We start from the raw sequence: 13,965 nt of genomic DNA, 5'->3' as shown, positions 1-13,965 counted from the left end.
CTGGGTTTCTGGTGCTCCCTCAGTTCCCATCAATCAATCAGCAAAACCCATTGACTTCACCTCATACCTCCTCTTCTATTTGTTCTTTCCATGTATCTTATCAGTCCCAGCTCAAGGCTTCATTATCCATCCCCTTTACTATGACAGCAGCCCTTTTCTCTCCTATTCTGGACAGAAGGTGCATGCCTGCCCAGATTCGTATGTTGAAGCCCTAACAACAAATCTATCTATACTAATAAAAAGGTAATATGCTAATTAGACTGAACATCTTCCGGACATCCTTCCGGACAAAGCCATGGTGGCAGGGCTGAGGCAGAGGCGGTTAGAAGTGATCAGGCAGGCTGGGGAGAGCAGTTAGGAGGGATCAGGATGGCAGGGGAGAGCAGTTAAGGGTATCAGACCATCAGGGGAGAGTAGTTTGAGGGATCAGGCCAGCAGGGGAGAGCAGTTAGAGGGATCAGGCCAGCAGGCAGGTTACACCAACAGTTGGACATCCCCTGAGGGGTCCCAAATTGGAGAGGGTGCAGGCTGGGCTGAGGGACACCCCCCCCCCACCGTGCATGAATTTCGTGCACCAGGCCACTAGTCTATATATATAAAAACCTAAGCGACTGTTACAAAAGAAACAGGAAACCAATTTCTTACCTGTCAAAGAGACTGTCATGAACAACATAGACAGAACATACACTGAGATCTATTAATCCTTTTGGTTTTGTAGCTCGTTTTTCACTCTCAAAATAAATAAGTTGGGCATCACTGCCCTCTAAAATAAAATATAAATTTTTCCACCGTTTTCCTTTGCCTGTTAGAAAAAGAAAAGTTCCCTTAGCCAAATGATGAATGATGTCATATATATTAAAATCATAAAAATTATCATTACTGAAAATATTTTAATTTTTATTCCAAAGCTTAAATAACATACTAATCCTTAGAAAATGAGAAAATGTTTATAATTTATCTGTAGAAAACTGAATACTGTTATATTGCTTCTTTTTTAATGAATCAGAGTAAATGACAAGGGTATCTAAACTATATTTTTGGAAATTTCATTATGATAAACTTCAAAATTTTTTATTTAGGAGTAATTTTTTTCATAAAAACACAACAACAATTAAAAATAAAACTCTTCCAGTAACAATGTGCCCTTCCAGCCCCCTAACATTTCTCAATATCAGATTGAGGCCAATCTATAGAATAATACCATAAATATGCCAAGTTTCTCTTTTAAAAAATGGGGTGGGGTGGTGTTAGGATGTAAGAACGAGGCAAAGAATCAAATGCCTAGCACTGGAACTGACCTCAGGACTTAAAGACAATTGGAAATACATAAGCTGTTTCCTAAAACTTTTTAAAAGCTCTCTAATCAAGGGTCAATTACAAATAATTCTGGTCACAAACAACTTATTAGGTAACATATCTCAATGTAAGCACAATAGTTCTATTATAAATAACAAAATACTGAAATTGAATCTTTAGTCTTAAGGTTTACACTTACCCTTTTTTAGAAGATAACCTTTTTTAACAATATTTTTATAAAAGGCATCTTTTGTTTTTCGACGAATTGTATTATATATTTCTTTTCCATCCACTGTATCATTGAGTACTTGTTCTTGATCCTGAGTTTTTAAAAGTATTAAAATTGTTTCATGAATTCTTGATTGAAATTAAATAAAATACACTCAACTACAAATTAAAAACAAGATTATGTGTCTATCTAGACATTAAGAAAACATTTTAAGTACTAAAATCTAAATGATTGTAACACATATATTAAGAGGTCATTTGCTTTCCAAAGAAATTCTCAAAAAGGTTTCTTTACCATTTCTCAAAAATAGACAGCTAATTACCTATTTTCAAAAATACAGTATGAAAAATGTATTTTCAAAAATACAGTTCAAAATCCCTTTATCTCTCGTTTTGTTTTCTATGTTTTCCAATTACCTGCAGTCAATCACTGTTCAGAAATATTGAATGGAAAATTCCAGAAATGAAACAATTTGTAAGTTTAAAGTGCATGCTATTTTGAGTACTGTGATGAAATCCTGCCTAGGACATATATCATCCCTTTTTCCAGTGATCCATGCTATATCTGCTTCTTGCCCATGAGCCATCTCAGATCAACTGTTGAGGTATCACAGTGCTTGTTTTCAAGTAACCCTTCTAGTAGCCTAACACTAAGTTACAACACCTATGTCATTTACCTCACTTCATCTCATCACGTAGACACTATATCATCTCACATTATCACAAGAAAGGTGAGTACTGTACAATAAAATATTTTGAGAGAGACCAAATTCACATAACTTTTATTACAATACTAGAGGCCCAGTACACAAATTCATGCACGGGTGGGGTCCGGCTGTCTGCCCCAATGGGGGCAATCGGGGCCGGGGCAGTGGGAGTGGATGAGGGCAGTTTGGGGGGCCCGAACAGGGCCCCGATTGGGCTTGTTGGCTGCCGCAGTGCACATCACAGTGACCAGTCATTTCGGTAGCTTGGCTTTTATATATATGCTAGAAGCCCAATGCACAAAAATTTGTGCACTTGGAGGGGAGGTGTGTCCCTCAGCCCAGCCTGTGCCCTCTCACAGTCTGGGACCCTCAGGGGATGACCACCTGCTGGCTTAGGCCCACTCCCCGGGGGGATTGGGCCTAAGATGGAAATCAGACATCCCTCTGGCAGCCCGGCAGCCCTCAGGGGATGTCCACTTGCCAGCGGGGAGCAGGGTGACTGAAGCTCCCAACCTCTCCATTTTTTCTTTTTTTTTATTCTGGGCTTTATTTACCTTCTATGGCTGTTACTGGAACTGAGAGCTGGCTTTAGCTCTGAGGCTCGGCTCCAGCTCTGAGACCTCGAGTTTGTTTGGATTCTATAACTGAAACACTGTTTCAGCTCAGCTCTGAGGCCCGGCTGGCTGAAAGCAGGTTTCTGGGGATTGTTTAGCTTCTATAATTGCAACATTGTTTCTTAGACTGCAGCTCAGAGCCCAGCAGCGGCAGGCATGGAACCTTGGCTTCCTCCATCACTGGAGAAAGCAAGCCTCCTGTTCGCTTCAGCTGCCTGGCTGCCGGCCGCCACCTTGGTTGGCAGTTAATTTGCATATCTTGCTGATTAGCCGATGGGAAGGGTAGCGAAGTTACGGTTAATTACCATGTTTCTCTATTATTAGATAGGACTAGAGGCCCAGTGCACAAAATTCATGCACAGGCGGGGGGCGGGGAGGGTGTCCCTCAGCCTAGCCTGCACCCTCTCCAATCTGGGACCCCTCGAGGGATGTCCACATGCCCGTTTAGGTCCAATCCCTAAACGGGCAGTCGGACATCCTTCTCACAATCCAAGACTGCTGGTTCCCAACTGCTCGCCTTCCTGCCTGCCTGCCTGATCGCCCCTAACCCCCCCCCTGCCAGCCTGATCGATGCCTAACTGCTCCCCTGCCAGCCCGGTCACCCCTAACTGCCCTCCCCTACAGACCTGGTCACCTCTAACTGCCCTCCCCTGCCGGCCATCTTGTGTGTTGGAGTGATGGTCAATTTGCATATTGCCTCTTTATTATATAGGACTAAAGACCCAGTATGTGAAAATTCATGCACTGTGCGGATGGGGTCCCTCAGCCCGGCCTGCCCCCTCTCACAGTCCGGGAGCCCTCAGGGGTGTGAAGCAACCTGGTGATCAGGGGAAGGCGATGCCCCATCACACCTCTACTGCTGCCACTGTCAGCAGCGCAAGCCTCGGCCCTGGTTACCTGAGCCTCGGGCAGCCCTGGGCCGCCGGGGAGGCTGAGGGGACTTTGGAGGCAGGCGCCCCGGCAAGGCTGAGTGGACTGGGCGCCGCCATCTTGTTGTTGTGGGCACTGCCATCTTTGAGTGCAGGGCAATTAGCATATTCCCTCCTTACTGGCTGTAGGTGCTGCCATTTTGAGGGCTGGGCAGTCAATTAGTATATTCCCTCCTTATTGGCTGTGGGCACCGTCATCTTTGTGACAGGGGTCAATTAGCATATTCCCTCTTTAATAGATAGGATAATGTTTCAATTGTTCTATTTTATTAGTTATTGTTGTTAATCTCTTACTGTACCTAATTTATAAACTAAACTTTATGATAGGTATGTATGTGTAGGAAAAAATGGTAGGATTTGGTATTATCTACAGCAGTGGTTCTCAGCCTTCCTAATGCCGCAACCTTTTAATACAGTTCCTCATGTTGCGGTGACCCCCAATTTCATTGTTACAAATTGAACATAATTAAAGCATAGTGATTAATCACAAAAACAATATGTAATTATAAATGTGTTTTCCTATGATCTTAGGCTACCCCTGTGAAAGGGTCGTTCGACCCCCAGGCTGAGAACTGCTGATCTGCAGTTTCAGGTATCCATTGGGGGGACTTGGAACATATTACCCTTGGATAAGAGGGGACTACTGTACAGTCGGTTTTGTTGTAGTTTACAGCAAATGACATTTTGTAAACTTAAATCTGTCCCAACATAATGGAAAATTAGGAACCAATTTAAGCATAAAGCAAAGTCCTGTTTGCCTATGTATAGATACATATGTGAGATACACTCGGTAAATGCAGAAAACTGCAACCAGCTGATTGAAATATGGGGGAATATACAAAACACAACTCAGATCCCCTCAGTGCCCCAAGTGTTATATGCTATACTCATCTACCCACATCTGGTGTTATAATGCCATCTATTTCAGATAATCCTCTTCTTTCTACCTCATAGTATTCAAAACCCTTCCAATGGTGACTTCCACAAGTAAACCTGATCTTTTTCAAGGTAAAATGCCATATTTATTGTAGTGTTCATTTATTAACTACTTGATATGTGTAAAAACTAGGATAGATTTTTATTAGGTTCTTATCTTTGTCACTGATGAAGTTTTAGTGTTGTGCCCCTAACCACACTTTTCCCATTACTCTGTGGTTTTTACTGCATGACTTCACATAACACTGTGACTTTTAGGAATAATATGTTTTAAGTGCTAACTGCCCCTACCCCAATTACAAAAAGAAGTATGACATCAGGAAAAATATAAAGTTTTAAATTCAATACAATTTTAAATGCATGAGTGTGTACATACATATACCACCAAAAATGCATTTTGAAATAAAATGCTAATTATTACAAAAAGAAAACACTGACCTGCATTGGTACAGGTTCCTTAAGATAATAACCTTCAACAATTTGTTCTTTCCGATAGTGATCTATGATGTCCCCAATACTGTTAAAATAAAAATTAGTTACATTGTTATCATCTGTCTCATAGTAAAAGTGATCTGTTTGCAAGTTTTTCCAAAGCATATAACCAGAATACATTAACAGACTATATAATCATAATAGTCATATTATTTTAGAAAAATAAGAATGTTCCTAATATGGGTTTACAATCAGAATACCTTAGTCAGAGATTCCAATTGTTTATACACATACTTAAAAGTCACTATTGAGAAAAGAATTAAAAGTCTACTTTTTAAATCTTTAATAAGAGTATTTATGAGATTGAAAGAAGAAACTCACAGAGAAATGCCATTTATTTATTAGCAAGTAGTGAATTAGCAAGTATTAAACTAAGAATTTTTATCATCAAATCATTTACATATTCTGCTTTTATAATGACAATAATGTAGTTAGGTCATAAAACATATAAATAGCAGATGAAAGCCGAAGAAAAAAAAAAGGAAGAGTAGGAGCAATCTTACATGTAGGATTATTGTAAGGCTTATTGATGTTTTTGAGAAACATCCATCAGGACAACACTGCAACCAACTGAGCCACTGGCCAAGGCAATTATTTTATCTTTTAGAAAAGTGTCAAGATAGGCATTTATCAATTCAGTTAAGAGTATGTGTTTAAAATTCAGTTTTATAGATTCTAAATCCCCAGAAAACTGGACAATGGGGAATATTTTTTTAAATATATTTTTTATTAATTTTAGAGAGGAAGAGAGAGAGATAGATAGAAACATCAATGATGAGAATCACTGATCAGCTGCCTTCCGCACACCCCCTACTAGGGATCGAGCCTGCAACCCAGGCATGTGCCCTTGGCCGCAATCAAACCTGGGACCCTTCAGTCCGCAGGCCGACGCTCTATCCACTGAGCCAAACCAGCTAGGGCTGGGGAATATTAATTTACCTTCCTAAAGAGCTCAGATTGCAGTGAGAATGTCTACATCAGACTGTAATGTAGAAGGTACTGAGCAGCTTATTTGTAAGGTGTGCAAAAGAGCTGTCTAGAGACTCACATCTTCCATTTGATGCTTTATATGTGTCTAGTAACTTCTCACAAGCAGTAAGAACTGTTTTCGGTGTGTGTGTTTTGTTATTTTATGTTTTCCAAATAAACCAGCTCGTGAATCCCTATATACTCAAGGTCAAGCTGTAATTGGGAGAAATTCTAAATGGAACAAAGAATGACACCATATTTGAACTTTCATTTTAGCTTATGCAAAACTCAAAATAGGAAAACAATACTACCTAGAGTTATCCAGTAAGGGAAAACTTTAATAGTCAATATAAAATGAAAGATGACTTTCTGTTATGCAGGAAAAAATAGGTGACATGCTGGCATATGGTTTCTTTATTAACTTACTAGAGGCCCGATGCATGAAATTCATGCAAGAGTAGGCCTTCCTTCCCCCGGCTGCTACCACTGGCTTCCCTCTGGCCGCCAGCAGGCACTCAGGACCCGGGCTTCCCTCGCAGCCACGGCTTCGCCCGGAAGGTCGTCCGGAAGGATATCCAGTCTAATTAGCATATTATGCTTTTATTATTATAGATTACCTAATCAAGTGACTAAAATCCATTCTGAGTTTTGCAAGCAAAGAGTTTACTTAGAATTTTAAAGATGAGAAGAATCAATAATTACAAATAAGAAATATCAATTTGAGAACAATCCAATTACATTTGTAGTAAGACTCTGGTTACTCTTTAACAACTTTTTTCCTATTAAAATGACTCACTGATTAAAGAATGTATTTTCATTTCTTAAGTGTTTTGCTCTCCTATAGATAATGATCTGGCAAATTTGTTGCATATAGCTTGTTCATAAATAATCAAAAAAATTGTATAAATTTGAGGAAAATAAGTTATTAATTTATATTCATGTCTAAAGAATTCTTGGACATTACTACTAAATTATTAAAGGTTTTATACCTTTAGATTTTAAAAAGTCAAATATTAATTTTGAATCTGATAGTTATATTACTGAGATTTTGACAATTTTTTGCAAAAGTAAAAGAGAACTAAAAATTTTCTCTCACCTGTTATAATATCGGCCTCCCATCATAAACTGATTGTTTGGTGTTGGACATATTTTAAATCGCTGAATATTTTCACTGGTCCGAAAATAAAGTGAATAGTCACCAGGAGTATTGTCTGAGGGCCTCACAAGAAAACTGCAGACTTGGCCAACTGTAAAAATTAAGCTATTAGTTTTATCCCCTAATTATCAAATAAAAAGCATTAATTAATATAATTACAATAGTACAATCAAAAATCATAAATACATGATAATTTTCACCAGGAACTTATTTTATAATAAAGATAATCTTAAGACTTAAAAATTTTTTTTCTTGTTATGAGTCATAAAACCCATGACGTTGCTTGTCTTTATTATATAATACAGGACAGAAGTTTGCAACAGTGACTACTGGTTAATAATGTCAATACCTGTCAAACTTGGAAAAAAATAATCTAAGCACAGTTAGGGGATAGTTAAAAATGCCATTTTTTTGTAAATCCACTTAGTAAAGAAAAATCTAAAAAAGTTACAGTGAATTTTGCTTACGAATATTTTGTACTTTATCAATGCTTCTGATTAAATACTAAAAAGTATAGAGAATATAATAAAATGGTAACAAAAGCTTACAAAGGTAAATTCAAAACAACTGAAATATTTGCGCAACTTATAAAAATCAATACACATGCACTATATTTCATTCAATAGTTACAGTCCTGAGAAGTCATATAGAAGAGCAAATCATTATATATAAAATATCTTCATATTAATTTTAGAGACGTCTTTTTGATATCTTTAATTGGCAGTGACTCAACACTAAGATGCATTTGCCTTCTCTCTGTTTAAATCCTAATGACATAAATCAGAACTTGCTTGCTTTTAGGAAAACACAATGAACACTCAAAATATCAAACTTAATTTTTATGTAAATTACAAGTTGTTCCAATCATTCCACCCAGGCACTTAACTACCAAGTCATTTCATGTTCAATATAAAGAATTGGAATTAATGCAAAATTGTGTATGCAAGTGCTTGTGTACTCTTCAGGGGAGAAAAATCACAAGATTCTTAAAGAGCTCATATCCAATAAAAACAAAAGATTAATGTAAGGAAATTAAGTTTACCTCCTTTCAACTTAATATGCCTAAAAACAACAGTGAGCCCTAACCGGTTTAGCTCAGTGGATAGAACGTCAGCCTGCGGACTGAAAGGTCCCAGGTTCAATTCCAGCCAAGGGCATGTACCTTGGTTGCGGGCACATCTCCAGTAAGAGGTTTGCAAGAGGCAGCTGATCAATGTTTCTCTCTCATCGATGTTTCTAACTCTCTATCCCTCTCTCTTCCTCTCTGTAAAAAATCAATAAAATATATTTTAAAATTAAAAAAATAAAAATAAAAACAACAGTGAGTACAAGTATTTGGTGGTGTGCATATACACTTATACCCAAAATTCAGTAAATTCACAAAATAAATATTTTGGTCCCATTGAAAGCTGATAAAATGTCATTTTGGTTGAGCATTTGGCCTTCATTACTACCAAATAGCATTATCATGTTCTTTATTTTTAACCTAGTTAACCGACAGCCTCACAATAAAATTGAACAGTTCTAAAACTGCCTCAAATTTTTCAAAAGAGCAACACAGTAACTACATTAAAATGCAATGCCTTATGGCTCCAAATAACTCAGATAACATCTTTAGCAATCAGTCATTTATTTACCACATACAGAAAACATAGAAACTCTTGAACTCTGGTTGTTCTTTTAAGAACGAAGAATTCTAAATTCCAGATTGCATGTAACTTGTTTCAGATCCTAATATGGTATGGTTTGCTGAAGAAATATTTGGTAGTTAAATAATTTTGCCTTAAATATTTAGTTAGGATGATGATAGAATAGTTTTTGTTTTAAATATAAACCCACAACAGAAGTCAGTTGTTACATTGCATATCTCTATAACCACAATTTGGGAAATGTTCAAATTAATATATTCTAAAAGTCCAGTTACATAATTCTGTAAGTGCAGAAAGATAAATGCAGTAACATTTGCTGCAGGTAAATAGCAAAAAATAATAATAATAATTAAAACAATGATTGTAATTATGGTTTTTATACAATGGAAAGCTCATGATCATTAAAAAGGAGAAATAAAAATTTATATATGCAGATATGACACAATTTCCCGAAATATATTCTAATATAAAAACATGTTGTATGTTTCTATGAGTGTGTGTGGGGTGGTATGTGTAGGGTGTGTTTAGGGGTAAGGAAGAGACAGAAAGCTTCAGAAACAACAACAAAAACCCTCTCATCTGGTGTTGCTTTTGGAGAAGAGGACAGGGGCCTGAGGCAGAAGGAAAACATACTTTACTGAATGTTATACTGCATGTATGCTTTCAATGAAAAACACCAAAAAAACAAAAACACAAGTTTCTCAGTGCTGGGTAAGAAATTACAATATGCATAAATATCAAATGAATGCTAAAGGCAAAATAACATACTAAAATAGTTGGTTTGCTTTTTTAAAGTATTTTTAAATGAAGACATCAGAAAAGACAAGTGAATATACGAGTACCTGTCATTAGTAAATTATAAGCTTCTTGCTTGGAAATTTTCCCATGGAACCATCTTAAAAAGAGAACAGTATTTTTGGCTGTTGAGTATAATTCAAACTGATAAAATAAATGCAATACAATTCATCAATTATCTCATTCCTTTTACATCTTAGTTACAACACTTTATAAACATGCATAAATTCAACAAAAGAAAAATTAGGAACAATCTAGTATGAACTACAATTTCCATATTAATTACCAACACAAAAACAGCAATGATTTTAATCCTGATAATGACAAACTGTTACATCCTTACATCACAGCTAGTGTTCTCTTTTCTTTTTATTGGAAGGGGTGGTATAGGTAGAGCCCACTACAAAATTAACCAGAATTTTAAAAAAAGGTAGACATTCTTCTCATATTTCTCTCAAAGTGAATTTCCATATAATATGTGATAAGTTCTCTCTTCAAATAAAAATTAAAAAAATAAGGCTGATTCAGAGTTTACTGAAAATCAGAAAATAAGATTTAATAGATGACAACTCCAGATCAACTCTCTACCACTTTGCCATATATTCTTAGGGTCTACAATTGCCTTTAATAGTGGCATAAAGTAGATATACTACCAGAATAAAAATATAAGTGCTCTAAAATCCAATGTTACAGGTTTAGAGGCTATTCACACTGTTTTAAACTAGCCATGCTATTACTGATCAAAGTATTAAAATGTAACTGAATTTTTACCTTTTCACATGAAATGTGAATGAATGGAAAGTTAAACTTTTAAATTATCTCTTTAACTCTATGCCAACCATTAACAGATCTCCTGGGACTCTCAATGCAAATTATGAACAATGCAAAGCCAAATATACAACAACTGGAGCAATCTGGGTGGTGTTAAAAAGTAGTAAGGTTCTATACTGCACTCAATTATATTCTAAATGATTATTTACAACAATGCTAAGACAGGATTTCTATATTCCAGGGAAGAGTTGATTAAATGACCTCCAAGGCCAATCCTATATTTACATAGCTAGAATAAAGGGGGAAAAGGGAATTCTAAGGAGGAGGGACAGCAAATGAAGTTTAGAGAACAAATCGGTAATATCATTTTCTGAAAGGATTAGATTTGAGTTTCTTCATTCATACATTTATTCCCTATATGTAACATGTATATATTTCAAGCACACAGTTTATACCACTAACAGAAAGACCAATCTGTTTTTTTAGGAAGTCCCCACACTAGTAAGAAAAAGTGACACAAATACTGTATAACTATAAAAACAATGTAGAAAAAGTAATAAAGCATAGTGAAAGAAAATTATGTGCTCAGGGCACTTTTGGAATAACAGAGAAGGGGCACCAATTCTGTAGACAGCATAGAGTAAAGGAAGACTTCTTCGGAAGAGTGATATATGAGTTAAGTCTTTAATAGGAATTATCCAAAAGCAATGAGGAGATTTCTGGCCTAGGAGGTACCTTGTGCAAAGGAGAAAACAACAGTATGCATTTGAAGATCTACAAGCTGGAGAGTATAATACTAGAAATGATAAGAGAGAGCACTCGAAAATGGCACAAGAGCTAGATCAGAGAATCCTTTTAGGTTCTACCAGGTAAAGATGGTAGAGAACCATTAAAAAGTCTTAAGTGATAAAGTGATACAGTCAGATACATGTTTTAGACAGATAATTCTGACTATTAGAAGAAAAGATCTGCAGAAGCTAAAGTATTAAGGAAGACCAACTTGGAGGTTGTTGCTACATCAAGTCCTGGTAAGAGATGAAAAGAGCCTGAACTAGAATACAGTTAAGATTGAGAAGAAGGCTAACATTCAAGAAATGTTTTAGAAGATAAAATTATCAGGACTTGGCACCTATATTACAGAAATAGGGAGCTGGAAAAACCACAGCTGAAGTTATACCACCTATTTAATCTCAAAGGGCACTGATGGGCGTTACTGAGGATGCTTCATTGCCAGTCTCCACCTTAAGAAATTAGAAGAAGATGACAAATACATAAACCAACAATGCAAATTTAGCTTATGCTAAATACTTAATGAATAGAGAATTATAAAGTTCAAAAAATTGAATTGCAATGTTATTAAATAAAAAATGATTTCCAAGTGAAAGTGGGAATAATACTTTCTATGCTACAGGAAAACTGGATATTGTTTTAAATATTTACTAACATTTGACTTTTTTTTAAAATAAATATATGGTATTATTTTAATAGGGATAAAAATATAGATTTCTAGCTGCTCTTGAAATACAAGAGGATTTCACAACACCAGACTCCCATTCTTGCACACATCAGTTAGAGGGGTTACCATACTGCAAGCAAACACCTTTTAGTTTTTTAATCCCCTCAGACTACCCTAATGTAAAGAGTGGGTGCCAGTTGCTGTTTATTACCACAATGTTGTTTCCATGTACCTTGATCTCTATCAGGAGAGAAAATAAGGATCAAGGATATTTTAATTTGAAAAAAAATGAGATATACAACTAGTCCATTTCATTTGTTTATATTATCTGTATGTTCCCTCCAGGCATTCATTAGAATCTGTAATTCCTGAATAGTAGGGAGACTTCAAACTAATAGAGTCAATAAGGTACGGTTTCACTGATGGAGCCTATTCTGCAGCAACATAGAAAGATACAGAAAGTGAACTAAAAAAAAAAAACAAAACAACTCATATATTCCACAGGAGGAAGGGTGGGGAACTAAATAAAGTGGAGTATTTAGCTTAATGTTTTATGTTCTAATGATCAGAAACAAAATAAGCAAATATTTGAGAGGCAAGCTTTAAATTCCGATTAATGCTAACAGAATGACACGAAAAAAATGTTCCACCGAAAAGATATTAGAAGATGAAGTTTATTAAAATGAGTCGAACAGAATTGGGATTAAGAGTTCAGATCTTAGCCCTGGCCAGGTAGTTTAGATGGTTACAGTGTTTTCCTGATAAGCCAAGTTTGCGGGTTTGGTTCCCAGGTCAGAGCACATACAGGAAACGACCAATGAAAGCATAAGTAAGTGGGACAACAAATCCCTCTCTCTAAATAAAAAATAAGTAAATAAAACCCACAAAGTTAAGATTTTCAAGAACAATAATACAATTAAAGCAAAGCTGAAACACCATATAGAGTGATTTCCCATAAGAGGTTATTGGTTAAAGTTAATAACTTCTGGAATATAAAAGACGAATGTGGCAAGTAGCAGTGTACTAATGCTTGGTCTTTGAATTAGCCCTTACAAGATACATAAAATCAGCCTAAAAAGATTATGAAAAGAAAGTCTTTGCAGAGTCTTATATGGGAAGAACAATGATCTGGAGGAAAAGTTCTCTACCCACCCATTCAAATACTTGAATCATCCTATGTGATAAAAGGCTAATATGCAAATCGACCCAAAGGCGGAAGACTGCTCGCTATGATGCACACTGACCACCAGGGGGCAGACGCTCAACGCATGTCCCCTGGTGATCAGTGCACTTCCACAGGGGGAGTGCTGCTCAGCCAGAAGCCTGGCTCACAGCTGGCAAGCGCAGCCGCGGTAGCGAGAGCCTCTCCCACGGGATGTCCGACTGACAGCTTCCAGACTGAGAGAGGGTATAGGCTGGGCTGAGGGACTCACCCCTCCAAGTGTACGAATTTTGTGCACCGGGCCTCTAGTCCTTCCTATCTAATAAAAGACAAAAATGGTAATTGGCGTACGACCAATACCCTTTTCATTGGCTAATCAGGGCTATATGCAAATTAACTGCCAACTAAGACTGGCAGTTAACTGCCAACTAAGATTGGCAGTTAACTGCCAACAAGATTGCGGTTAATTTGCATCTGTAGGCACAATGCAGGGAGGCGAAAGGGAAAGCAGGAAGAAGCCCCCTGCCACTGACAGTGATCAGAAACCCCGGGGGGGGGAGCTAAGAACTGGGGGGCAGGGCAAAGGCGGCCCTGGGTCAACCTTTGCCCTGCCCCCCAGACATGATCGGAGAATCAGGCGCCTTTGCCGCCCTGGCCAGGGATAGCAGGAAGTAGCGGTTAAGCCAGGGATGGGAGCTGGGCACGGTCGAAGCTGGCAGTCCCGGGAGCTAGGGGTCCCTTGCCTGGGCCTAAAGCAGAGCCCACGATCACGGGGCCACTGCAGCTGCAGGTCCCCGCTGCCCGG

At 37.4% G+C, this 13,965-nt stretch overlaps 1 protein-coding gene across 2 annotated transcripts in view; it reads right to left on the bottom strand.

Moving 5' to 3' along the window:
* RASA1 (RAS p21 protein activator 1) overlaps positions 1-13,965 on the bottom strand; it is a 135,340-nt gene that overhangs the window by 36,277 nt on the left and 85,098 nt on the right. For both annotated transcript variants that reach the window (XM_015571586.1, XM_015571587.1), the window contains 5 exons: positions 9,819-9,871; positions 7,268-7,418; positions 5,149-5,227; positions 1,496-1,616; positions 646-802 (listed from right to left, as the gene is read on the bottom strand). In XM_015571586.1, coding sequence (XP_015427072.1) covers positions 646-802; positions 1,496-1,616; positions 5,149-5,227; positions 7,268-7,418; positions 9,819-9,871 — 561 coding nt within the window. The remainder of the gene's footprint in view (positions 1-645; positions 803-1,495; positions 1,617-5,148; positions 5,228-7,267; positions 7,419-9,818; positions 9,872-13,965) is intronic.

The sequence above is a fragment of the Myotis davidii genome, unplaced genomic scaffold (genome assembly GCF_000327345.1).
Source record: "Myotis davidii unplaced genomic scaffold, ASM32734v1 scaffold44, whole genome shotgun sequence".
Taxonomy (NCBI): Eukaryota; Metazoa; Chordata; class Mammalia; order Chiroptera; family Vespertilionidae; genus Myotis; species Myotis davidii.
The sequence above is the reverse complement of the archived record's forward strand: the minus strand, read 5'-3'. Positions and strand labels throughout refer to the sequence as shown.